Source organism: Amblyomma americanum, chromosome 7 (genome assembly GCF_052857255.1).
Source record: "Amblyomma americanum isolate KBUSLIRL-KWMA chromosome 7, ASM5285725v1, whole genome shotgun sequence".
Lineage (NCBI taxonomy): Eukaryota > Metazoa > Arthropoda > Arachnida > Ixodida > Ixodidae > Amblyomma > Amblyomma americanum.
The window spans coordinates 31,558,217-31,585,407 of record NC_135503.1 but is presented as its reverse complement, the minus strand read 5'-3'; the positions used below and the strand labels follow the sequence as shown (position 1 = coordinate 31,585,407).

Below are 27,191 nucleotides of genomic sequence, written 5' to 3'. Positions count from 1 at the left end.
ACACATGCGCCAAGGCGCTGACCGCAAACATTCACGTCTTTATAGATGCGTATCAAGAAAAACCATTTCCCGAGGAAACTCTGCTTTAAAATCTGGCTAGTCCCAGCGGCACTTTGGGAGGTTAGCAGATGGTCACGCCACTTATGAGCTGGGCTATCAGTTATTGATGGCGTCCTGCAACTTCTGTGCTACGCTTATGTTTTGAACAGCGCTGAGAAGTTCGTCCGAAGGCCGCGAGTGGCGTGGTCCTCTGTTAACCTCTAGTCCTTTTTTTTTTCAGTGACTCTGTTAAACTCCAAGCTTTGGCTTCTTCAGACCACCGGTTTTCAGTACATAGGACCTATGGGGAGTTTCGCACCTGGTATGCAGCTGGTATGGTCACAGAGCTCCGGTGTAACATCGTAGGTGACGTCACAGGTCTTATTAATCTGCGGGATATTTAAATGACACCAGTAAACTCTTTTCTCTTTCTCTCTCGTGAGAGAGAACTGGGTCAGGGGAAGAAGACGGTGGGCCCTCGGCCCGCTCTAGGTGCCCGAAAGTCCTTGGGCCTCGCCGACTGCCAACGCCCAGCGCACGATCCGGAGTTGGTCTTCCGGCTGGCCGTGAGCTGCGCAGAGCAGCCTCCCATCGTTCCTGTCGCTCAGCCCCCTCAAAGGGGGAGCAGGTTTGTTGGGCCAATTACGATATATGTGAGCAAAGTCGGCTCGCGGACTCGAGCCTCAGACGACAGTGGGATGAGGCGTCACCCGGATGAATTAGGGAATTGAGAAAATGGGACTTCAGAGTATACTCGTTTGTAGTGTTTCGCAGAGCGCGGGAATCCTACTCACCTACCACGAAATTATCTCGTGAGGAAAGTGCAGCTGAACTAACGTAATTAAGTGCGATCTATACACCCCGGACTGCATTCTCTAGAAGCAGGTAAACGATGCATAAAATGACGTTCTCTTCTGGAATTCCTTGCATACCGCGCACTGTATCTTAACAGAGCTAGGGCGCTTACTGCAGCGCGCCAACTCGCTGATCACCTGGGCTTGTGGCACTTGCTCTTGCGGGCCCAAGCATAATGCAGCAGTCTCGCGGCAGGCTTCAAACGTGAAGTTGCAAGCGTGAATGCAAGCATCGCTGAAACGATGACGGCGAGCAGTGATCGCTAGCAGGCAACAAATCCGCAACTTTGACAGGAGACCCGGGGCGAACACCCGTGCAGTAAAACAACGATGTGACGTTGGTTTTGGAATTGTTGGTTTGCGTACACTTTTTAAATAAAGACGAAATATTCGTAGCTCATGGTGCTGCTTCTATTCGAGGCTCGTGAATGTGTGTGTTTTGCGCACATTCAGAAACTGATAGAAAATCTTTAGACGGTTTCACGACGAAGCGTCTTCTGTACAGCACTGTGCAGAATGTCTCGGCCGTCTGCGCGTGGCTCTGCTCTGTTCGCTACGCCCACCCAAAAGCTAACCGGCATGACGTAGCAAACCCTTCGCATACGCGGGCACCGTGGAGGAAGCCGGCACCGCCGCAAACGGCTTAGCGGCGCCGCTATATAAATGCGCTAGAGATAAGCGTATCTGCCTCGCTGCCAGAAATGGTAGAGTGGGGGAGCCAGCGTCGCCGGTCGGCGGAGGTTGCGGAGCGAGCATTTGTTTCGGCGGGCTCGGCTCGCTCTCGCCGCTCGCGCTCCTTTCGCCGACTGCGCCCGTCGCGAGGCGGTTGCGCCACGCGCCGGCATGACACCGCAGTTGCCTTTGTAGCCATTCCCGAACGCCACCGCAGAGACGGCTACAGGACACCATCGCCCGCTCTCCGGCCGTTGCGCTCGCTCCGGCGGTAAGGTGACGCCGTGGGAAGCGAGGGCGCGCAAGGCACGTCTTCGGCCGCCGCATCGGGACACGTCGCCGCCGCTCGCAACTACCGCTGCCTTGCGGCCGTGCGCCATGGATTTCGACAGGGCGCTGATCCACATCGGCGAGTACGGCAGGTTCCAGATGTTCGTGCAGATGCTGGCATGCCTGCCGCCTATCCTGAACGGAGCGCACCAACTGGCGCACGTGTTCCTGGCGGCAGTTCCCGAACACAGGTGGGCTGCTGCGCGTGCCGGAACCGTCGCGCTGTTCAGTGCTGTTCTCTAGCTCCCGTCTAGATTCAGACGAGACTGGCTCCCCTAATTCGTTCGGTTTCTGGCTTGCCGACTATGACCACACCCACATGGCACTTCGTGCTCATCTGGCGTTGGCTTGAGTCTGTCCACCCTTCTAGGTATTGCATCCTACTACTGTCCTGGAAAGGTCGCCGGCAAGCAAATCAGCTCTTATTCGTAACCTTCAAGAGCGTAGCCAGCCTTATAGCATTCTAAGGGATCCGCCCGCCTGTGGTTATGGTGCTCGGCTATTGACCCGAAAGACGCGGGATCGGTCCCGGCCGCGGTGGTCGCATTTCGATGGAGGCGATATGTTGGAGGCCGGTGTGCTGTGCGATGTCAGTGCATGTTAAAGAATTCCAGGTGGTCGAAAATTATTCGGAGCCTTTTACTACGGCGTACCCCTCATAACTTGAGTCGCTTTGAGACGTTAAACCCTACAGACCAAACCATCCGCCCGCCCGCCGCTGCAGGCCTTGTCGGTGGAGGTGAGTATGCACGGAATGGCAGTGCTCTATAATAGTATTCCTGTTCAAGCAAATGTTAACGTTTTATTCTTGCGCTTACAGCTCATAGGCCACCCAGAAGCAGAGCTGCGAGCGATTTGAAGGAATACAGGAATGGTAGAACAAACGTTCCGATGCCCCGGCTCTTGGGAAGGGAGCTAATTTTCTTAATTTTCTTTCGGAAGAGTCGGGTCAGCCAAGTACTGATACTGAAGGCGATCACTTCACCAGCTTCATTTTGTTCTGCCGACACTGCCGCATGACCCGTTTCACATGCTGCGGCAAATGTTGCTATGCTGTGCTCGAAAGTTAACTGCGACGTGACGTTTTGCACGTCGCCACTGAAATGATAGCAAATGAGTTGATTACAGGCGTGCTCTCAATTAACTTCGACTATGCTGAAGTGGAGTTGGCGTTAGTAACCGCATTAGGATTAAAGAATCGTCCAGCGTTGTCGTAATGATCGTTATTGGAACGACCTTTTTTTTATGCGGATGCCCTCGTGGCTCAAGCTTGCACATTGAGCTGTTTGCTCAAGTCATACAATATACCTACAGAATTTCAGTAACGTGTGTTGCCGGGCTAGTTAGTTTTGCATTTCTGAAAAAAAAAAGATCTGCGGATCCTGTAATTTAGGGAAGGATTTTTTTTTTCGATGAAATCTATAACTGATTTGGATCGGGTATGGCAGATTTTTCACATTGTGAACTCCCATTGCAAATGGCACCTGTCGGTAGAACAGAGCTTAGCAATGTTCAGAAATGCACTGACATAGTTTCAATAAGAGGTCCAGAGGAAGGAATACGAGGGCCTCGGACAAGTTGTGTCAGGCTTTGAAAAAAAAAAAAAACCACGCTGTACGAATATTCCACTTGAGAGAGACAGAGAGCAAACCTTTATTATGAAAATAGAGAGGATGAGTCTGCGCAGATGGTGAATGCCGACATCTTCTTGGTCCACGTGGACCAGATGTCGCGTGACGTTCCACTTGCTCTCTGTGAGGCTCGCGCATGGTTCGGGTACTCCTTTCTCTTTTGCTAGTGATTTTTTTTTGTGATTAATTTCTCTTCGGCTGCCTTTAAAGCCTTGATATGAGGGTGTATCTTGTTAGTGGTTGTTTATTAGAGCTACTTTATGCAACCCTTTCGCGCATGCATCAGTAACTAGTATTATTACCGCCTCCAAACCTCCATGTAGCAAAAAAAAAGTTTCGTCTTGAAGCACACATCTGAAGCCCTGAAAAGTAAAGTGGTTCTCTTCGGAATGACTCTGAATATTTAATAATAATAATAATTGGTTTTTGGGGAAAGGAGATGGCGCAGTATCTCTCTCATATATCGTTGGAGACCTGAATCACGCCGTAAGGGAAGGGATAAAGGAGGGAGTGAAAGAAGAAAGGAAGAGGTGCCATAGTGGAGGGCTCCGGAATAATTTATACCACCTGGGGTCTTTAACGGGCACTGACATCGCACAGCACACGGGCGCCTTAGCATTTTTCCTCCATAAAAACGCAGCCGCCGCGGTCGGGTTCGAACCCGGGAACTCCGGATCAGTAGCCGAGCGCTCTAACCACTGAGCCATCTTGGTTTCATTTTCTCCACCCTTACACATTTCTATAGCAAATGCAAGAAAGCTTATCTGCGTTCGGTCCTTTTGCCGCAGCGTTGGTTAGCTGACCGAGGCTTTTCTCAGGCCCTTTGTTCAGTTTATGCGGCACTGGCAGGGTTACCAAGTTACACCGCCTTGATTGTGCATCCCACGAGCTGTAGTCGCGCAGTAAAGATTGTCAATATGCACAACGCCGCGGAAATTTGTTTCGTGAATGTGTACTCTCATATCAGGCCGTTTCCTGGCTCGAACATCAGCTGTCGGAAGGCACTCCTTCCGAGCGGTCCCTTAACATTCGACGCGTCGGCGGGGCTCTCTCTGCGTCTAATTGCGAGCGCTTTTTCGTCTGCCTATCTCTATCTCGAAGCGTTTTATTGCTTTACGGGCCTTTCGGAAGGCGCGCCGCGAATATCGGTTCTATCCGCCGCACTCGGCCGCTTCGAGGAAAAAATACACTAAGACCTGAACTGGTTATCGCTAAATCCGGATGGTGACTCTGTGTAGCCAATCTTAAACTCAGAACATATGTATGCTTATGAGCAATGTGTCGATGACGAGATGTTCACGGGCTGTCGTCGAAACACGTATACATGTTCGAGAAAAATGAAGCGGTATGTTGAGTTCGCACTAAACTCGGAGTAAAAAGTAAGCTGTCCTCTAACGCATTTCCTTTTAAGGGCAGGGTGCGCTGCCCTGTTTCTGGAGTAGATCTCGATCACTAAATACAAGGAATGCTTACTCTTGGGAACGCTGGTATACATTCCCGCTGCAATGCGTAGTAAATTCACGTAGCTAGTAATGGGAGGAGGCTTTTAAACGCGGCGCCAGAGGTCGAAGAGGCTTCGGAACCGCGGTCGAGATTTTCGTAACTGCTATAACTTATTCGCATGTTTTCATGAAGCAATTTGTTTCCGTTGCCAACCGCAAGTATTCCGTATTTTCAGTGATGGAAATCTACCCCAGGGCTTGTGCAGCATATCCTGCCCCTTAAAAGTGAAGGCGCTGGAGAAAGGAGTAATTACTCCTTTTTTGCCCCATTCGTGTTTAGACTGTACGAACCAAAGTGCATTTTACCTCTTCATTTTTTGCCTGGATGAGAGCTACCTATGTATAGAAAAACAGTATATACCTTACTTAGAGCGCCGGTTTCTTGCCGAACGAGGAAGAGTTAATAATAATAATAATAATAATAATAATAATAATAATTAGTTTTTTAGTTTTTGGGGAAAGGAAATGGCGCAGTATCTGTCTCATATATCGTTGGACACCTGAACCGTGCCGTAAAGGAAGGGATAAAGGAGGGAGTGAAAGAAGAAAGGAAGAAAGAGGTGCCGTAGTGGAGGGCTCCGGAATAATTTCGACCACCTGGGGATCTATAACGTGCACTGACATCGCACAGCACACGGCTCCTTAGCGTTTTGCCTCCATAAAAACGCAACCGCCGCGGTCGGGTTCGAACCCGGGAACTCCGGATCAGTAGCCGACCGCCCTAACCACTGAGCCACCGCGGCGGGTCGAGGAAGAGTGATGGATCGTGTTTGAAAGTTCTAGCCTTCAAGTTCGTGCGTATGATTTGCAACCCGGTACCAGAAAAAAGTGGCCGGTATGCTGCAGTTAGCTTGTAATATTTTATTCCACAGTAGTTATTCCACAGTATAGCTTCTCAGCCATACAGCACGGGAATACTTAGCAATATTCACTATTTGGTACATACCCTCCTCCCGTGACATTTTGATCTAAAAAAAAAAAACATTGGGAGGCGCTCAAGCTCCGTCGTGAGGGTTAAACGCGATAGCATCCGCTCCTTATACCATCCACATAATGGCATCATTCCGCACCGCTCCCAAGCGTAAGCGCTTATCAACAATAGACCGGGCCGCCGCGGTCGCTCAGTGGTTATGGCGCTCGGCTGCTGACCCGAAAGACGCGGGCTCGATCCCAGCCACGGCGGTCCACTTTCGATGGAGGCAAAATTCTAAAGGCCCGTGTACTGTGCAATGTCAGTGCACGTTAAAGAACCCCAGGTGGTCGAAATTTCCGGAGGCCTTCACTACGGCGTCGCTCATATCCCGAGTCGCTTTGGAACAGTAAACCCCCATAAAGCAAAGCACTCGACTATAGACCATATTCGTGCTATCGATCAAGTGATAGAGAAATGCGCAGAACGTAACCAACCCCTGTATTATAGCCTTTATCGATTACGGGAAAGCATTTCAGCAGTCATGCAGGCATTGCGGAATCGGGATGTGGAAGAGCCTTATGCAAAAGTATTGGAATATATTTGTAACGGCTGCACAGCCACCATAGTCTTACATAAAGTCAGCAACAAAATTTTAATAACGAAGGGTGTCAGGCAAGTAGACATGATCTCGCCAGTGCTATTCACCCCCCGTTTGCAAGAGGTATTCAAAGGCCTAGCAGTTGGGGATAAGAGCTAATGGAGAATATCGGTTAGTAATCTACGATTTGCCGATGACGTATTGCTTTGCTAAGTCACTCAGGAGATGAATTACAAATCATGATCAATGACTTCGACATGCAGAGCGGAACGGTTGCCTAAAAATTAATACGCATAAAACAAAGTAATTTTCAACATTCTCGGAAGGCAACAGCTGTTCTCAATCGATAGCGAGGTTCTGGAAGTTGTAAGCGAATACGTCTACTTAGGGCAGGTAGTGACCACAGATCCCGGGTCACGAGAGTGAAATAATTCGAATAAGACTGGGGTGGAGCGCATTTGGCAGGTTTTCTCATATCTTGAATGGCAGTTTACGAATCTCCATCAAGAGACAAGCATATAGCAGCTGCATCTTCAACTACGGAACAGAAACGTGGAGGCTAACGAAAAGTATTCACCTTAAATTGAGGACAACGCAGCGAGCTATGCAAAGAGAAGTGGTAGCTGTAACGTTAAGAGACGGGAAGAAGGCAGAGTGGGTGAGGCGAAAAAACGCGTGCTAATGACGTCCTAGTCGAAATCAAGAGGAAGAAATGGGCTTGGACAGGTCATGTAATGCGAAGGCAAGATAACCGCTGGTTCCTAAGGGTAACGGAGTGGATTCCGAGGGAAGGCAAGCGTAGCAGGGGGCGGCAGAAGCTTAGGTGGGTCGGAGAGTGTCTTGTACGTAGCTGCCTCCATCGCGTCGGCGACTCTACGGCCGTTCGCTGCGATGGTCGACCTTTTCTCGCGCTTTGCCTCCGTTTCGGCAAGATGCTTCATCGATGGCTGTGACGGCAACGGCACCGCGTTCCACGAGCCGTGGACGGCGCACGCCATCCCGGACCAGAGCGCGGAGGAGGCGCAGTGCTACCGCCACGACCGCAACGGCTCGGTGGCCCAAGGCTGCGATGCCCAGGACTTCCTCAACACGTCCCAGCCCTGCGACCGGTGGGTCTACTCGGACGCTGAGTTCGAGAGCACCATCGTCACCGAGGTATACCCGCTTTTTTTTTTCTCCTCGCCGCTGCCCTTCGAAGGGTTGCGGCCGTTTCTTTTTTTTTTTTTGTTGTTCTTAAAGGAACAAGACGGAAAGGCGCCTTTGTTCGAAGTTTTCTCGCGCTTTATAATTTAGGTGACTAAACGTGGCGGCTGTTAGATAGCGTCCTTCCGGATATCTCGTGGTGGACGTCCGTGGTTGACTCGCAGTTCGGTAAGAAACGATGTTCCGAACCCAGCTGGAAACCGCCTACGTTTAATTTTCGCCTGTGCTGAAACTTTTTATGCCTAAATAAAGCGTGCTTCAGACATTTGGACATTATCTACCAATGTGTGGGCACTTCTCACAGAGGAGAAAGGGATTGTTGCGCCAATGTTTTGTTGTGTTCTTTCTTTGGAATTGTGCGACACGCTAGTATAGACATGAATCACCTGGTGGTATTTACCTACGCCCGGTAAATTGGGTGTAGTGCTTTTCCAATGCAGTCTCTGAATCGGCAGCCCTACGGGGGCATCGCGGTACACGAGTTTGCTTTGTAACTCCAATGTGCCAATGTAGTTCTTTCTGGGTAGGATTTCTTATTTTTCGTGTCTTATTTTTTGCGCTTTCACTATATTTTTTTCTATGCTGCCTAATGTATGGGATTATTTTTACCCGCTTTGTAATAGGTCCCCCTAGCTGTCTAACTTCGGGACCTTCTTCTGTACTCTTTACTGCCCATGTAACCTGTATTGAAGTGGAAGTAAACCTTAAACTTGAAGTAATTGTTGAGATCGGGTGAAGTACACAAGAGGTGCGGCATAATCGTTCTCTTTGATTTAGTTCGCTCCAATCCTTAACGGCAGCCTACCCAAGGAGCATGAATGACAGTCAATGGTTCGCGTGCTTCTGACGTCACAGCCACCGATCGGCAGCTAAAACCAAAGCTATATAATGAAGAAATTCAATTATAATTCACCGGGCACGAGCGAATTCTACGCTGTTATTTATCTTTACCACTGACTTGCATACCATTTATGAGAAGAAAAACGCAACGAAAAGTTTTGGTGTCTACCCCTTTCAATCTTGGTTATAATCACTTTCCCGAGTTGTTTTCTGTGGCGCGCAGCTATACTAGAGTAGTGCGCAGGTGTTTTTTTGTTGTTTTTTTAGCTGTGTCACAGAGTGAGTGTTCCACATGCAGTTGCTCTTTTTTTCCCCCCGTTGCAGTTTAACTTGGTCTGCAAGGACGACTGGCTTGTCAGCTTCTCACAGTCACTGTTCATGGTTGGAGTTATGATTGCGTCTGTGCTGTTTGGACACTTATCGGACCGGTAAGAATGTTAATGGCGGCTAATATACTTTCTAAACTGTAGATCACATTTACTGGTAGTCTCTTCTGAGCCTCCTTCAAAGGAATGCGAGACAGTCTATATTCTCATCTAAATTTTACGAGCAGCATTCTGCTAGTTCGCTTCTGGTTTATGGGGGTTTGGCGCCCCAAAGCGACTCAGGTTATGAGGGACGCCGTAGTGAAGGGCTCCGGAAATTGCTGGTTTGGTTCTCTTTAAGCCATTAGTAGTAACTCAAATGTGGCGTGACAGTTCGACAGCCGGGCCTTATTAAACAAGTGCACAAAAAGTTTTGCTTTGCTACTTCTACCGGTGATTAAGTTCAGCTTTTTATTTTAAAAACTGCGAATGGTACGTCAGTGCGGTCTGCGCAGGTGTATTGTACAGCAAAGCGGACATTATGTATGTGAGAGAGTTCAATAATTGGACGATTAATTAACAAAAACTAGCTAATAAACTTGTTTTTTCTATATTTTAGGGAAAGATTATATTGCGAAACTGAAGGCCGTCAGTACCGAAGGTGCGCCCAGTTCTTAAATTTGATTAATCGGAATGTGGTTCGAAATATGAAACTTCAAAATGGGCATTTGAAATCTCGTTGAGTTAGCTTTCCCGCATTGCAGATATATACAAATGGCGTAGCTGCACGTGGTAAAGTCGCCGAAATTAAGGCAACTTCTACGCCAAATATGCAAATGGCGTGCCTATTTAGTGCATTAAAAATGGGAGCGACGCCAATTTACAAATATGTCATGCGGGAAAACCAACTAAACGAATTTCAAATGCTGATTTTTGACGTTCGATACTTCAAACCACGTTGCGAATTACGATCTTACGACGTTGCCAATTACGAACAATTACCTTCAATGTTGACGATCTTGAACTTCTCAATTTAACCTTGCCCCTCCCTCTAAAAAAATCTAAAATACTAACTTTGATTAATTAATTTTGGTTGACACCTGCACAGACGGCACCGACATATCTGAGTTTTTAAAATTAGAAGCTGTAAACGGTAAAAAAAAGTCGCCCTGTATGTGCACCTTTACATTGCAAGTGTGGTTTGTGCGAGTTCATGAACAGAATTGACGGAATTCGGTCGTGTCGATACACAAAACGAAAAGGCCTGTGCTGCTAACGACCCTGTGCTACTTATGTTGAGCCATAACTCCACTAATATGTTTTATAGCCAATGTTTTATAGCCAAAATTCTTTTTGGAGCCTGGAAAGTCTCGCATAAATGTTGCTGGCTCTTTGGTGAAGGGCGGAATGAAGAGCAAATCACGCAATTTTGAAAAGGCCGGCCATATTTCAGAGGCGATCGAGCCACAGCTGCGTTTGTCACGTGCGACATGTCCCTGTAAGAATTAAAACGTTATCGCTGGCTCAGTGGATGTGGCACTCGGCTGCTGGCCCGAAAGACGCGGGTTCGATCCCGGCCGCGGCGGCCGAATTTCGATGGAGGTGAAACTCTAGAGGCCCGTGTGCTGTGCGATGTCAGTGCACGTTAAAGGACCCAAGGTTGTCGAAATTTCCAGAGCCCTTCACTACGGCGACCCTCATAGCATGAGTCGCTTTGATACTACTGTAAACACCTATAAACTATAAAACGTTCTCGCTTCGCATTTCTTTGTGGGTGACATGCAGTTCTGAACGGGTTGCGGCCCCCAGGTTGGTCTAAATTTCCGGAGCCCTTCACTACGGCGACCCTCATAGCATGAGTCGCTTTGAGACTGTAAACACCCATAAACTATAAAACGTTCTCGCTTCGCATTTCTTTGTGGGTGACATGCAGTTCTGAACGCGTTGCGGCCCCCAGGTTGTCTAAATTTCCGGAGCCCTTCACTACGGCGACCCTCATAGCATGAGTCGCTTTGAGACTGTAAACACCTATAAACTATAAAAAGTTCTCGCTTCGCAATTCTTTGTGGGTGACATGCAGTTCTGAACGCGTTGCGGCCGAGGGTTAGGCCGCAAGTGTGGCATTTTGGATAGTGTGTTCGCAGCTTATCGAGCAGGAATCGACAACACACGCTAAAGGCGACGGGTGCTGGCGTCGCAGGTACGGCCGGCGCATCTGCTTCCTCTTCATCCCGCCAGTGTTCCTGTGCAGTGCGTGGGCCACCGTGTTTACGACGAACTACATTCAGTTCACAGCGACACGCATAATCACGGCCATGGGCGCCACTGCCCTCTACCAGACGTCGTTCGTCCTCGGTGAGCGAGTCGGCGTATATGTGCTCTTCCTCTTCGATGCCACATCCCGCGCTCTGCCGGCACGCCAGCTCCACCCGAAATGGCCTAAATACCACGTAGCCAGGACAAGCAGAATAAGGCTTCCAACACACTGTTCGATTAGAGAACTCGCGCCCTTGTTGGGGGAAAAAAAAAAAAAAAACCTCTGCGATTATGCGTTCTCATCATACGTTTGACCGGCACAGCTGTTTGGGGAGGGCGCTGCCAATGACGTAACCGCATAAAAACGCTTAGTCATCGCCAATTACACGGCCGTCGATTTTGAGAACCCTGATAGGCACTGGACTTGCGCTCTGCCTGCGCAGTTACCCACGGGAGCTGGTTACTTTTTTTCTCTTTCGCATCATGCTAGCTGCGTTAAAGGAATAAAGCCGCGCTAAAGCCAACGGCCATGTAGCTGGCAATGTCTATAGCGTTTTGCTTGCGCCGAACGAAGAAAATAACTGGTTGTGGGGGGTCTAAGCTCAGCGTCGAGGCTTGCCAGCCAGGAAAAATAGCACATCAATTTTGAGGTGGCCGCCGCGGCCATTGCAACGCATCACCAGCGGACGTTGGGTTTGTACTAGACTTTCGGCGCACCTCGTGCGCATAGTTTCGGTTTGGTGCGGGGAAAAAAAACTTTTTCTTCGCTTTAAAAACTGATACGGTATTGTCTCCTCCATGTCTACAGACTTGCCCGTGGCAATAACCGCCAATATTAGTTAATTGTAAAGTTAATTACCGAGCTGATTAATTAGCACGGTTTTTGCAATTACTGACGTTCGCCGCATTTGAGATTTTCCTGCTATAGCGGTTATCTTTTTCCTCTCGAAAAATTTCTTTAAGAATTTTTGAAAGTGTTCGCTAAAAACGCCCGGTATAAGGAGCTGCATGCGGAATCATAGACACCGAGGGGCACTGCGAGGAAGCGTCTGTTATCGTCTATATACCAAGCTTTCGCTCGTTATGCGATTACGCAGCGTTAACGTAAATATTGGTTAATTTCGTTGCGACTTTTTCCACGCTGCCTGCGCGCTACGGAACCTTTGATGCGCAGAAGAAAAACTTTTCTTTTTTTAGAGCGAGATCTCTACTCCTTCGGGCACAACTTCCTATTTCGATGTGGATGAGGCAGTGACCTTCAATGCCTCACAAGGCGAAATCGTATTTAACTGCGTGGTGGTATGGCCCAAACTATGGTAGTATGTATGACCACGGGATCATGACTGCGACCATTCGGTACCTGACCTTGGCCTTGACATTTGATTTGAGACGGTGGGCACCACATCCACAATGACCTTCAATACCTTACAAGGTCAAACCGAACATAACTGTGTGGTGGTTATGGCCCGCGCTACTGTACCACGTGATCATATGACCTGACCTTGATCTTGACATTTGATTTGAGACATTGGGGACCATACTTAACAGAGCTTCCGCTCATGTAACTAGGTTGAAGCCACGTTGAATCCCAGCCAATTTTTTTTTCTCATGTGAAATCGCAATATCTACCGCAACATTCGCAGTACTACCACTAGATGGTGCCATTTTTTCGACGAAATGCTTCGTGATTTGCCAGCCAACGTTGTTTATATGAAGAGTATAAAAACCATTGTAGCCTGTGCGTTTCTCAGTATATAAGAAAACGGCCAGTCATGGACGGACGGCAGTTCTTGTGTGCCAGCCACGGAGGCTGTTTCTCATATTTTCAGCCCTACCTGGTGAAACTGTGTACTTTTTCCATCCTTACGCCGAGTGCGCTCGGATACATTTCTGGCCAGTGTAGTCGGTACAGCCGAACGGAGGAGGGTGTTGACAGCAGTGCAGGCTATTGACTGCAAGCTTGCTTCGCGGCAAGCATAGTTTTAGTGCAGTGAAGCCAGCTTTGGAGGCGGCGGACGACCCTTCATTAAGGCGCAATAATAATTGGTTTTGGGGGAAAGGAAATGGCGCAGTATCTCTCTCTCATATATCGTTGGACACCTGAAACGCGCCGTAAGGGAAGGGATAAAGGAGGGAGTGGAAGAAGAAAGTAAGAGAGATGTGCCTCTAGAGGGCTCTAGAATAATTTCGACCACCTGGGAATCTTTAACGTGCACTGACATCGCACAGCACACGGGCGCCTTAGCGTTTTGTCTCTATAAAAACGCAGCCGTCGCGGTCGGGTTCGAACCCGGGAACTCCGGATCAGTAGCCGAGCGCCCTAACCACTGGGCCACCGCGGCGGGTCATTTAGGCGCAAAAAAAAAAATCATTTAGGCTCGATTTTTTTTTTCTGCAGGCGTGCGTGACTTGGCGCAGGCTCCCGCCTCGGTCGGCACCCGCCGTGAAAGACTGTTCGAATGCAAGGGGCACTACGCCCACTGACACCGAAATTCGCAGAAACATTTGTCACTGCTGGGCGTTGGTATCACTGGCATTGGTCCAGGCATTATCATTTTCGTATCTTGCAGGAGTGGTACAGCTGGTCCAATTGCGCCGTTTTGACATGAACACTGTTTTATGCGCCATGGTGCGCTAAAAGCATCAAATTCTCCGAAATTTCTCCTATCTGCGACAAAGGCCAGGCGAGCCCAACTCAATTTTTTGCCCCGTGGGTCACGGGTTTCTGGTTTTCAGGGTGAGCAAATATTCGAAAATTGTGCGAACAATATTGCTGTTCGATTCGATTGGCACCGCATTTTCGTTACTCGTATTTAAAATAGCACGAAATTTCCTGTTTGTCTGAACTCGCGGTCAGCCATCGTCGCGTTTCCAAACGGCGCACGCCTGTTGCAGCATCTCGCACTCGTCACACCAGTTAGCTTGCTTTTCCACGTAGAATAACTACAAGCATGTGGTGAAAGCGCGGTAAGATTAGGCCTGGAATAAAACCTGACACGGCCGCTGTGCGCTCGCGTGTCAAAGGGAGGCGCAGCACCACGTACGCGATACGTCATAGCGTCGGGCCACGACGCAGTCGACGGGTGGGCGATGAGCGAGTCTGCGGAGATTAGTAACAAGTGTCCATGCTACAACCATTTCGGTCACTACCTTCACATAAGCTGTGGGCTCGGAAACAAGGGCTCGAAAGATGAACGGTTAAAGCTACGGCACGCGAGTGCGTCCTTGCGGTCGATTTGCGGCGGCCGCCTCCATCTCGTAGAATAGTCCACCACTAGAATCCAGTCCCTGTGTACTTAAGCCACAAAAAAGCGGATAACAAACAGTAACCTCGGAGCCAGCCAGCGCAACTGCGCGACCCGCGTGCTTCACCTGGCGGCATAGTTTCGTTTTCGCGTCAGTGGTCTGTGATGACCGCATTGAGCTATCTGGAGGCTTTCAGTGCAGCGAAACCGCAAGCGAACGTCTCGTCGAGAACGGGGCACGTTTATGACGGTATTTTGCAGCCGGCACTTTGACCGAGAGGCAGGAGGGATGGTCCGGGCCCGCATGCGCCGTAGGCCACCTTGCCACTCTAAATTTGCCGAGCCCCCCCTGTTGCGTTTTGCCAGCAGTGCGCTGCGCTGCTCCAACAGCAACCTCTGACGTCACTCCACCAGTGAGGACATACCTGGCCACCTTAAATTGTTTCACTATTCAGTGCATAACACCAATACAGAATGCTATGACAGCATTTTATAAGCTACCTGTCATGCAAACCTAGTCAATGTCATGTTGCACTTCTTCACTGAGCACAGTTATGTTAGTTATGAATTGTTCTCAGTTTAATCTAAAATTACTTCTGCTCCGATTCCCCTTCCCCTCCTCCCTTATTGAATACCCGATACGCCATACAGGCATAAATTATGACAAATGAGTAAAATAAGGATTGCTCCAGGTGTAGCTGTGAGCAGACACTGCAGGATTTTGAGAGAAAGCCCAATGTCAGGTGAAATGCGGTACACGTTCATATTTCATGACAAAATGGTGAACACCCATTTGTGCTGACCTGCAGAAATGGCTTAGTGGCTATGGAGCTCAGCAGCTGATCCCTAGGTGGCAATATCGAATCCCGGCCAGGACAGCTGCATCTTGGCTGAATCATGCGAAAGCAGCAGTGTGTTCTTTGATGCTTGGCAGGTCAAACAACTGCAGGTGGTCGAAATTGATCCAACGCTCTCCACTACGGTGTCTCTCTCACAGCCCCGGGAACGTTAGATCCCGCAAACCAGCCTATGGTGCGGTTGATGTGCATTGAATGGATGACCAAAATGAGTCTCTGAGCTGTCGAAGCACACAAAATGTCAAAGGAGCTCATCAGATCATTCTTCAGCCTAGTGCATTTATTGCACTCAAAACCACTATTTCCTATGGGTTTTTTTCCATGCTAAGTGCAAGTGCTGCTATTTCTGTGCAGCCGTGGAACTGGTCGGCCCCTCACGGCGGCTGATCAGTGTGCTGCTATTCCAGCTGGCCTTCCCAACTGGTGAGACCCTGCTTGCTGTGGCAGCCTACATGCTGCCCAACTGGAGGCACCTATCTATGGCCCTGGCTGCACCCATCGTGTTGCTCCTGCCTTACTACTGGTAATGTATTGCATCACAACACGTCCTTAGTAAAAGAAACAAGTGTCACGGGGGAACTGCATTGAAAAGTGCCTGTCATGTTGTAGTAGCAGCTTTTGCAGCACTCCTGAAGTAAGGGCGGGAGTTTCACGTCCTCTCAAAGGTGAGAGGGATGCTGATGATGCAAAACTAGCTACCATGCACGCTCCAGAAGCAAACAAGTTTTGCTTAGTTATTTCCACGGCTCTTAACTGGGCTAGTTGGTTATATACATTTCAGACATCTGAACTAGTATATCGGGTATCTTTACTTGTCCTTGTCTTTTTGCGCTGGATAAATAAAATGCCTGAAACATTTTGCTCGCACAAGACTCTGTAGCTACCATTGTGATGAACTATTTCTGTGGTGCGAATCTACACTAACTTTTTTTGTCTGACTCTCCCAAATGTAGTGAACATTATCATGATACACCAGCTTGGTGACATGAGCTCAAGTACAAGGCAAGTTCAAATGAGTATATGTGAGCACCAAAGCTGGCTTCTGCAGCTTTTTTTTGTTGTTGATCTGATTGTACATATGCCTAAACCGGTTTATGCAGCACATATGCAGCACAGGTGCAGCGCATAGAAGGCACAAATCTGGCCTGAAATATTCTTAGTGTAGACAGAAGGGAAATTGGAGTGTTCCGCATTGAGCCCCATTTAGTGTCAGTAATTTTGCTCAAGCAAGTGCAAAAACAAATGTTCTGAAGTCTATTTGCACTTATCAGCCAGGCTACATCCACTGCAGGACTAGGGCCTCTCCTGAATATTTGTATCCAATTAGTCCTTTCCTGTGCACTTTTCACTCTTTCAGGAAAAAATTTGCTATGTCTCGGGAAGTGAGAGGCCAAAAACAGGGTAGTTCAAGTTCATTTCGGAGTAATTCTACGTAGATGCCTTGCTTGACATACAATGTAGCCACGTCGGTGGGTTTGACATTCCACCTTCCTTCCACGATCAGTAAATGGGCCTAAATGCTGTTTAGCTGCATTGAAACCCAGAAAATGGGCGTTGTTTTTGTGGCACAGTCATCGTACTTGGCTTTGAGGGTGCTCGAAGTACAGGTGTGAGCAGGCTTGTCTCGAGCGCTTGAACGATGCTCTGAGGACTAAAGGATTTTTCAAAGCCTACCGAGATATTCACACAGTGTGCTTCCACTGAATTGTAGCCACACATACATATTTATTTATTACAGTACCTACATACTGTCATATCACACAGTGGAGGGTGTGTGACATACAAATGGCTAAGGCATGGGCACTGTGCCCCTAAAAGAGCAGCTGCACTAGTGCATTTTTTATTCCAGACTACTCCAGTGCTCTGGACAAGCCCGCTCACATCTGCACTGAGCACATGCTGTGCAGAAAGCAAGCTCGCAGTCTGAAAAAAAATTTTCTTTTTCTCGCAATACTTTATAATGTATGCCTAGCCTCCTTCAGTGCATGAGAGCAGCAGGCACTTGACTGATGCTTTGGATGCGCCTTCTTGAAACTAAACGCTTCATTTTTCCTCTGCACATTTAGGAATTGTGTGTGTTATCTCACAGCTTTTACTGCCGTTTTGCAGGCTTCTGCCAGAAAGCTTGGCCTGGTGCATGCATAACAGAATGGAAGACGAAGCCGTAGCCATTATTAACAGAGCTGCCAGATGGAACAAGAGACCTCCAGTTGCCAACTTGGTAAGCAATGCGCCAAGTGCCGTGAACAGCTAACATTAGAGCCATTCTTCTGAGTGAGTGTGTTAGCCTGCCTTTAGGTAGCATTGGCAAGCTTGGGGCATATCTTGACAGAGAACTACCACCACGTGAACATAGCCATAAATTATAACCTATTAATGACAAGCAAAGTCACATGCAAAAGTCTATTATTAGCTTATTGCACAAAGTGAAATGAACCATGCTAGTCAGTATACAGATACACTGACACTGCTATTGAAGCATATTGTGAATTTTGGCATTTCTTCTGCAGACATGCATTTTTTTTCTTGTCAACGAGCCTCTTTTCGTATTGACTCGTTTAGGTAAGCTTTAACACTGTGGCCTCACAAACTCATCTTTTTTTTTTCCCCTTGAATAACAGAGCTGCAGCCATTCTTGTGACAAGTCGTGCACTGATCCATGCAGCCACGACTCTACACGAGTGCCCAGACACTCTTCTTCTTCGCTTTCTGATCTCTTCAAGACTTCACGGCTTCGTTATCGAACCTTCAATGTGGGCTTCAACTGGTTAGTCACACCTCATGGCATTTTGCTCATGATTTAGCTGAAATATTATTCATGGCTGCTTGTAAGCTGCTTAGGATTGTGGTTGACCTGTGTGAGTGCACCCAAGACTAGCAGTAACTTGCTTGCGTGCTCTACTAGCAGAACATCTTATTGCCTGACGAACCCAGTTCAGCACTATTGCCCAAAGAGAATAACTGAAATCTTCACATTTTATAGCTAGATAATGGGCCTCAAGGCATGTTTAATCGGCATGTCATGAAAGTTGCGCAACCGGATTTGTGCGACTCTCAACGAGCACCAAGAGAAGTGTTCAGACATTAGTTGGCAAATAGCGCTCTGAAACGTCTCACTCCAATTGCAATTTTCTGTGTGAGGTGTCACTTGCACACCCTTTTGGCACCTTGGCATCTCCTCTCTCGTGCTGTCAGGTCAATCACTGCTTACTTACTCCCTTCAGCCATGGAAAGCGTACAACAGTCTGAGCGATGAAGACATAGTTGCCATGCTTACGTGTTGACCATGCCTATGTGCCTCGCAGCTGTGGTGACACATTGGTGCAGTGCAGGGAAGGGAGTAAGTTCATGAATTTGTGAGCATAGAGCATTAGCCACTGTACCATCTCTGCAGGTCATATTACATGCACCACTACTACTGCTCAACAGGGATACAAACGAAATGCTGTAAAATGTGCACTGAGTGCAACAAAATTGGCCAAGTCTTGTGCGCTACACCTGCGACTCGCCGATGTGATCCCACATTCATGCCAACGCAAGCTAATGCAAACAATGGTATTTTAAAGCAAGGTTTTGTGAAGTACTGACTTAAAATTTTAAAAAATTTGTTTCCCTGCAGACAGTTCTGGAGATGCTTTTATTGAGAACAGTGATATGAAACATCTGCTAACTTTTGGTAAAGTTGCATTGTTGCCTTGCACATATCCTGCAACTATGGTAATTGTGGTTTCTTGACCTGCTCTGAATGTACTGGTACAATTGTGCTCCTTTATGGCTCTCTTTAATATGGGCAGCTTAAAGTATCGACAACTTTTTCAGGAGAGCATACCTTTTCTATGCTATGCATTTTTGCCTTAGTACTGATATGGAAATGTGTTCGAATAATGGGCAGGGTGAAATGCACAGGACCGATTGGGGCCAATGTATTTCTGTTGCATTAACATGGATAGAGGAGAGCATAAAACTTTGCATGCTCTAACCAGATATTTTCTTAAAAGAACGTCTTGCGGGGCAAGTTGGTAACTGTACATCTTTTTGGTTACAGGCCACTTACATCTTTTTGGTCCTTACATCTTTTTGGTCCCGTCTTTCTACCTTGTGTTGTCGCGCCTGTAACCAAAAAGATATTTTCTTGCCTGCATTTAGAGTGCAGGACACCACCAAAAGGTAGAGCAAGAGCAAAACTCGAAATGGTGACCTTTTATTGTTTTGTGGTTTCATGCATTAAAGTACAAAGGTGCCTGGTTGACACACCTTACTGTCTGCTGTATTCTGTAAGTGATTGTGAAGAAAACTCTCGGGAGATTCTGCTACGTTTAAATCTGCATTCATCAATTGTCAATGGACTGGACATAGGTCTGTACCAGGAGATTAGCAATTGCATATCTGTACCCCTTCTACATAACTATATACAAACCTCTATTGAACCTTCCCCGAGACCATGCAATGGAATTTTTATTGAATATATTGGGCAACACAATTGCTGCAGCGGTTTATAACGACGGTAAAAAAAATAAATAAAATAAAGTGAATTCACATGCTTTCAGACAGGTGGTGGAGCATATTTAATCACTTATTATTTCTTGTAACAGTAAAACTTCGCAAGTTTTGGATAATTGAAGCCCAGAACATGATTGAAATATACTTGCAGCTTTTTGAGCTTTTGGCTGTGTGCTGAGCAATATCCAACATTGGGAAAATTTATTTCAAATACTCTCATTGCCCTCAGGGTATTTGAAATAAAATAAATTTTCTCAATATTGGACATTTCTCAGCACACAGCTGAACGTTCGAAAAGTAACAAAATATATTTCAATCAGGTTTTGGGGCTCAAGTTATCGCACCCTAAATGTTTGTAATAAATTGGTCATGATTTACACCCAGATCTCTGGAAGTTATATACATATTTTTTTTATTTTTTATTTGAAATACCTTACAGGCCCATAGGGCATTGTGTAAGGGGGGCAGCAAAACATCAAGATCAAATTCAAAAGGGGACAAGCAAAAACAGGGAAACAAGGCACTATACATGATCAGTAAAAATTTGGAACACCTCAATATAATACAGAACAGTTGACATAGTAACAAAGAAATAGGAACTCATGGTAAGTAAAGGTAAAGTTGACATAGGAACACCGAAATAAATCCGAAAAAAGGGACACAGGGTACATCACACAAAAATAAAATTAAAAAGCACATGGCACGTCTAATGGTGTCAACAAAATTTGGAAACAAATACAAACAAAAAGAGAAAAAAAGTAAACGAAAAACGTAAAAGAGATTGCATCAACATGTTAAGATGGCTTCAGTGAAATGTGCAATCAGTTGGTGATGGAAGGTATCAGGATTAGACAGTGAGGCGATGTTGTCTGGGAGGTTATTCGATAATCTGATGGCTTGGGGAAGTGCTGATGAATTGAACGCTAATGTGTCACCATAGATGCGAGTAAAACTGAGATGGTTGGGCAATCTTTTAGATGTGTGAGATGGGACATCTAGGTGAAATGAGCATGATCTACTGGAGTGCACGTACTTGTAAAATAATGTTAGTAAAGCGATGTCACAGCGTATGGCTAAAGATTGCAAAGAAAGATGAATGGTAGTTATAGTTTTTAGAGATGAATCGGGCTGCCCTATTTGGAATAGTTTCTAATGTGATGACCATGTTGTTGTAATAAGGAGACCAAATGGAGGAAGCGAACTCAAGCTGTGGTCGAACAAATGCTGGGTATGCTAGTTTCCGAATATTAGCAGGAGAATATCGTAAGTTACAGTGTATGTACCCTAATGACTTTGAGGCCGCAGCGCATATGGATGTGATATGAAAAGACCATGAAAGATCGGACGAAAGGTTAACACCAAGGTATTTGTAATGGGATACATGAGAGAGTAAGTCATCTTGAATATGGTATGTATAGTTAGAATTGTTATGTTTCCGGCTGAATGAGATGATTTTACATTTTGATACGTTAAGGGTCATTAACCATTTATTGCACCACTCATTAATAAGATGAAGATGATTGGAGTACCAGATGGTAGTTGGCAGATTTAATAGGGTGGTAGATAATACAATCATCCGTGAATATTCGCATAGAGGAAGATATGTTATTAGGTAAGTCGTTTATATATATATAAGAAATAGTAAAGGGCCGAGTACACTGCCCTGCGGCACACCAGAGGTAATTGGGGAAAGGTTAGAGGACAAATTGTTGGCGATCTGTGAGGAAGTTACGAAGCCGTGATAAAGTTAACGAGTCTAGACGGAGTGATAATTTTGTAATCATGCAGCAGTGAGCTACGTGGTCGAAGGCTTTGGCAAAATCAAGAAATATACAATCAGTTTGCAGGTTATCGTTCATATTAAAATGCAAGTCAGTGGTTAGTTCGAATAACTGTGTTTCACAGGAATGACCTTTTCTAAACCCATGTTGATTACGGTAAAAAAAAAAAAAGTTATTGCGCTCAAGATGACAGAAAACATGAGATGCAATTATATGTTCTAGCATTTCGCAGCAGATGCACGTGAGAGATATTGGGCGATAGTTTTCGACTGAGGCTTTGTTTCCAGTTTTAAATATAGGTATGACTTTAACTATTTTCCAGTCAGAGGGCACAATTCCTGTAGTTAGTGATTGATGAAAAATATGGAATAAGAATTTACTACTCACTGAAATGGTATTTTTTAATATTTTAGAATTAACCACCAATATACTGATTTACCATCAGCTGAATTAGTATAGGAATGTATTAAGAGTTCAGTGCTCATACATGTTTTTAGTAGGATGGACTGTTATCCACTCCATTTCCCCTGCATTTTTTTTCTCCAGAGATAATGGCAGAGTAATACACTTGGATTTAAGGAGATTTTGGCCAATTTCGCTCAGTTAATCATGGAGTCTTTCTTTCGGAACTGTTTTCTTCACAATTCGACATCTATGATGTCTCACTTTATGGACAGTTTTGATTTGGAACGCTGTCCAGGGTAACGAGGCACGACTCTACCAGTATAAGATTTTGGAACACAGAAGCCAAGAAAAAGCTTAGCTTCTTGGCAGCTTGAGCATACAACTGCGAACTGAATGGCATCTTTTGCTTTTGCCTGTGCAGTTTGTATCATACATCCCTTAATGTCAAGCCGCACCTCTAGGCAGCAAGAAAACTAGGCTTTCTCGCAGCCTCCTTTGTTTGTGCAGATATGAATTCAACTGTGCTCCTGCAATTTTGCAGGATGGTAAATGCCATGGTCTACTATGGCCTCAGCCTGAGTGCAGACACGCTAGGTGGCACGACATTCTACAGCTTTGGGCTCTTGGCGCTGATTGAGCTTCCAGGAGTGCTGCTGGCTGTTCTGGCGCTACAGTGTAGCGGCCGGCGCATTGTACTCTCCACCTTCCTTCTGCTGGCTGGAATCTTCTGTGTCGTCGTGCCCTTTATACCAGAAGGTAAAGGATCCTGCTTGCAGAGTGTGCCATATTTCCAACATTAGGGTAAAAAGACTAAATACTAAAGAGAACAACTATGCTACATACAGACTAGCCTGAGCTTCTGTTCTACAGTACAGTCTGCACTCAATGGTTCTGCTTGTTCCGTAGAATTCAGTGAAAGCCGATTTCAACGGTGCTATCTCACGCTAGAGCAACTGTGCTCTTACTTTGCACGGTTTTGCTACGTTCGTTGAATGCTGTCCACAGTACCATTTTTCTTATGTGCATAGGTCACGCAGTGTCCTCTTGTACAGTTGGAAGGTGTATATTTTTGCAGTTGTGCAGTTCCAAAATACCAAACACTGCTTGAGGCATTTTTTTTTTAATTTAAAAAAGTAGAAACCAAATTTTCAACAAGCTGGGACATCAGAATCAATAGCGATAAGTCAAAGGCACTTGCAGAACAGTGGCACGCTTGTTGTTCTGCGATTTCATCAGAGCGAAACCCGAGACCATGGGTGTGTCTAGCCCGTTTCAAACACAACGTCATCACATTTATGTTTATGAAAATGTAAAAAATGTGAGAAGGGACACTGAGGCTAACTTTGTTGGGTTTTTGTTTGTAGCAAAATCCACTTATTTGGCAGCAAGACCCTCATTGCAGAGAAATTGAAAATATTCTTTACCAAGATCCTCATTGCAGAGAAACTGAAAATATTTTTTACCAATCGGGTCCAGACTCTCAACACTGTCGATTACATCAGGTGCCACAGGCTTGCTTCATTTAATTTTTTTGATTTTAGTTCATTTCTGTCTTCCTTGTGCAATAAAAGTGCACTAGCAGTAGTGTTACAGAAGTCACCTTAATGTTTTGGGCATGTAACTTATTTTTGAATTGCGGATTAAATACTCAACCGTACGGCTACAGAAAAATCTTTACAGTCATATGACAAAAAGTTCTGGTGAGTGCTAATGTCTGGTTACTCCCAGAGTGAAACTCTCTCCACCTTGGGATTTCCCCTATGCACATTGCACTGAGTATTAATTTTATGATCAATTAAAAAAAAAAATCTTGCATAACAATACAGCATGCACTTGTATAAAAGGCTGATGGTGGTGATGCCTGTCCAGTTCACTCTTTTCTAGCTTATGACAGCTGTTTTCTGTAATGTTCATCTCTTTGTAGTTCAAAAGCAGTAATCCACCAATCTATGACTTCAGTTTGTACTCGGTATGCCTTCAAGAACGCTTGCCACTGAGGGTACCTTTAAGATGTCTTAAGGGTTCCTTTAAGAAGCCTTGGCTACATGTGCATGCTAATGTGCCTGCCATTTTTTCTCCAGATTTGCCATGGCTGTCCACGGCACTGGTCGCTGTGGGGAAGTGCTTCATCACAGCATCCTTTGCAGTCATCTACCTGTATTCGGCTGAGGTGTTCCCTACTTCTCACCGCAACACGGCTATTGGGATTGGAAGCATGAGTGCACGCATAGGCACTATTGCGTCTCCATTTATTGCATCCGACCTGGTGAGACTGCTGATCCCATGCGTAACTGCTCACAAGGTGCTCCACAAGAGTGTAAATACCAGAGAGCAAAATGTGTGGCTTCTACTCTCTCGTCTTAACATTATGCACACCTTATTACTTAAATGCAGTTAACACTTTATGTGCAGACCCACTTCAGTTCAGTCCCGTGAGAAGCTAGTAAATTATAAATACTACTGCAGTTTCAGCAGAAATATTTCCATGCTATGAGAAAAGGTTTGGATAAGCATGTAGGAGCCTTGTTTCACTTAGTCATTTTTGGAGTCTTTTGTCTTCTGCGATACTATGAAAAATTGAGCATTTTTTGTGTAATTGTATGTTGACAGCCACATATTCTTTTTTGGCATTGCTGCTCTTGTACACATCACTAAGAATGATGATGAGGATACGTTGAATTTAATCATCTAAATTTTTTTGAAAGCTAGAATCTTAATTTAAAAAGTTATGCTTATTTTGCTGGTACTTTTACATGCTTGCTTGCCTACCTGCTCCAGCACACTGCCACGTCATGTGGCGGTTCTGGCAGCAGGTTCTCATCTTTTTAATGGGAAAAGCCATGATACTGACTCTTTTTGAAGGCAGTGTTAACAGTAGCAGCAAAACATTGTTTTAAGTAATGCTCAGCATCCATTGTGATGGCTTCCTTTTGTTGTGCTGGGCTGTCAGGAGCAAAAGTGAACAGCAGGCAGGTGCCAGTTTCTTGTAGGGCTGCCTCCTGCTTGCAAATTCTCCAAGCAAAGAGTTTCAAGCACTGCCAGATGCTGAAACGGAACAGCCGCCTTCAGTTTTAATCTACAGTTGGAGTATGCGAGTCATGTTCTAAAACTAGTGTTTATACATAGTTTTTATACAGTAAAACCTCGTTCATACCTTCCAAGCTGATATGCTAAAATTCACACGTAATTAATATGTCCCGTAGGATTGCACCGTTTTTCTTCCAGTTGATATGTTCCTATTTAACACAATTTCCCAGCTCAGCTACTAAATTCAAAATTTCGATAAATTCTGGTTATATAATATGTTCAACAACAAACTGCAAATGTGCAAACATATGAATGGACCAAACTTGAGGGCACGCAACACAAAGACGTGGTACGAAGCAACAGCAGCAGCAATGACCCAACGCAGTGGCTTCTCTGCAGAACCTAATTGGAAAGGGGCAAAGCATCCCCTAAATGGCAACTGTGCACTAATGTAAGGGGGGCCGTTCCTATGAGGATGTTACATGAAGAGCAGAAATGCAGCGATTTCTTTATAGTGCTTTAAATGAAGAGGGTGAAGCATCTGAGAACTACAACAATGCACATGCATATCACCAGCTTGTATCTGAGGAATATACTATCAGCAACAAATGAAACTCGGAACAGAACTGAAGTGTTAACACACACACCCAACATGTTAGCCCCTGGAGAGAAAATACAACTGAGGTTAACACTTTTTTTTACTTTGGTGTTCTTGCTTCGGTTGTCTTGTTCATGCTTCATTTGCTGCCGGCAGTACAGCAAAAAATGCAGCGACAGTCGGCCAGTGCGGTGGCTTCCCTGTATTGCATTGGTACATGGGGGCAAAGCATTCCTAAATGAGGAAGATGCACCACTAATTTTGCATTTGTCGTCGACAGGCCGGATGAGTTGTGAATTTTCTTCCCTGCCAAGGACAATGCAGTGCACACTGAATTTTGCGAGCACTAGAAAAGTTCAGACCTTGTGCCATGGAATGCTAATTCAGGTTTTTACAATGAGCAAATGTCAATGCTTTTCTACCTCAACAGTACCATTTTTCAAAATTAGGTGGTTTGGATCGTGCGTTTTCCCGGACAATACCATTTTTCCCAGCATTTTTTTTAAACTTACGAAAGAGGTTTTAGATGTATATACATATACCACAGCCGCATATGTGCATATATATTTACACTGGTTGAGGCAGAAAATTGCACATTCCTGGTTCAGAGTTCACGAAATATAAAATTTTCCACCACGTGAAATAAGGGACCGTAGTCATTATAAACTCTTTGACATGCCTAGCCAAACATGCAGCGAAAATGCGGTAGGATTTTAATGTAGTTAAATAGAGTAGACTACAGAAAGCGCGTGTTTAGCCTGGTTGGCTCGTGATCTTGCTTTGGTGGGTCGTGGGCAAGTCTGGCGACGATATTAGTTGAATAGTAGTATTAGTTGATGAAGATGACGACGTGCAATGCAGAGCACGAGTGTGGGTTGCAGTTTAACACTAGGCGTGTGATTGGCTGCTGCAATAGCACAGTGCTCTCGTGCACAGGTCAGCGAAGCTGTTCCTGCTGCCACGGGTTTGAAACCCAGTTGTGGCAATATTTTATTTATTTATTCAAGGTCAGGCTTCAGTGATGAAACATCTTACTTTGGTCATGAAGTAGTGCCTTCACTCCGAGAAAAAGTTTGTAATCTGTGCTTCACATACATTCCTCTTCGAGCTCGTCATAAAGTTGCAGAAATGTGGAGTGCTTTTTTGAATGCACACATCAGTAGAGCACTTCAAGGCTTTTTGATACAGTGCTTACGAGGCTGTACAGTTGCTGCTCTTTCCTTCCTCAGGGCAAAGTGCATCCCACCATGCCCATGATAGTCTTGGGTGCCCTGTCCCTCCTGGCAGGGGGGTTCACTCTGGCGCTGCCTGAAACCAAAGGCCTTAGGCTTCCAGAAACCATTCAGGAGGCAGAGAACCTTGGCACGTGAGTAGGCCTTGAACTGATGCTTGTCCTAGTGCAGAGCATTGGAAGCTTTAATTTGGCTTTCCAGTATTAACTGCACACAACCTAGGTCCAGCGATCAGCTTGCGATAGTGATATTTCAGTTGAACTGATCAAAGTCAAGGAGGTCAAAAAATAAAGCTCAGCTGCAAATGATGTAAGTGACATAGTGTGCTAGTAGACCAAATCTCTGCTATGCAAGCTAAATGAAAGCATATTATTGTTCCGAGCAAGCTAAGCAAATTAAACAG

General features: G+C 45.8%; 1 protein-coding gene across 1 annotated transcript in view; it reads left to right on the top strand.

Annotated features, from left to right (window-relative positions):
• The first annotated feature begins 1,638 nt into the window (after window positions 1-1,638).
• Window positions 1,639-27,191, top strand: part of LOC144098798 (organic cation transporter protein-like) — a 26,221-nt gene continuing 668 nt past the window's right edge. The window contains exons 1-10 of the mRNA XM_077631668.1: window positions 1,639-2,086; window positions 7,472-7,694; window positions 8,907-9,010; window positions 11,088-11,242; window positions 15,600-15,768; window positions 17,355-17,466; window positions 17,867-18,012; window positions 22,473-22,687; window positions 24,013-24,197; window positions 26,786-26,922. Coding sequence (XP_077487794.1) covers window positions 1,944-2,086; window positions 7,472-7,694; window positions 8,907-9,010; window positions 11,088-11,242; window positions 15,600-15,768; window positions 17,355-17,466; window positions 17,867-18,012; window positions 22,473-22,687; window positions 24,013-24,197; window positions 26,786-26,922 — 1,589 coding nt within the window. The 5' untranslated portion in view covers window positions 1,639-1,943. The remainder of the gene's footprint in view (window positions 2,087-7,471; window positions 7,695-8,906; window positions 9,011-11,087; window positions 11,243-15,599; window positions 15,769-17,354; window positions 17,467-17,866; window positions 18,013-22,472; window positions 22,688-24,012; window positions 24,198-26,785; window positions 26,923-27,191) is intronic.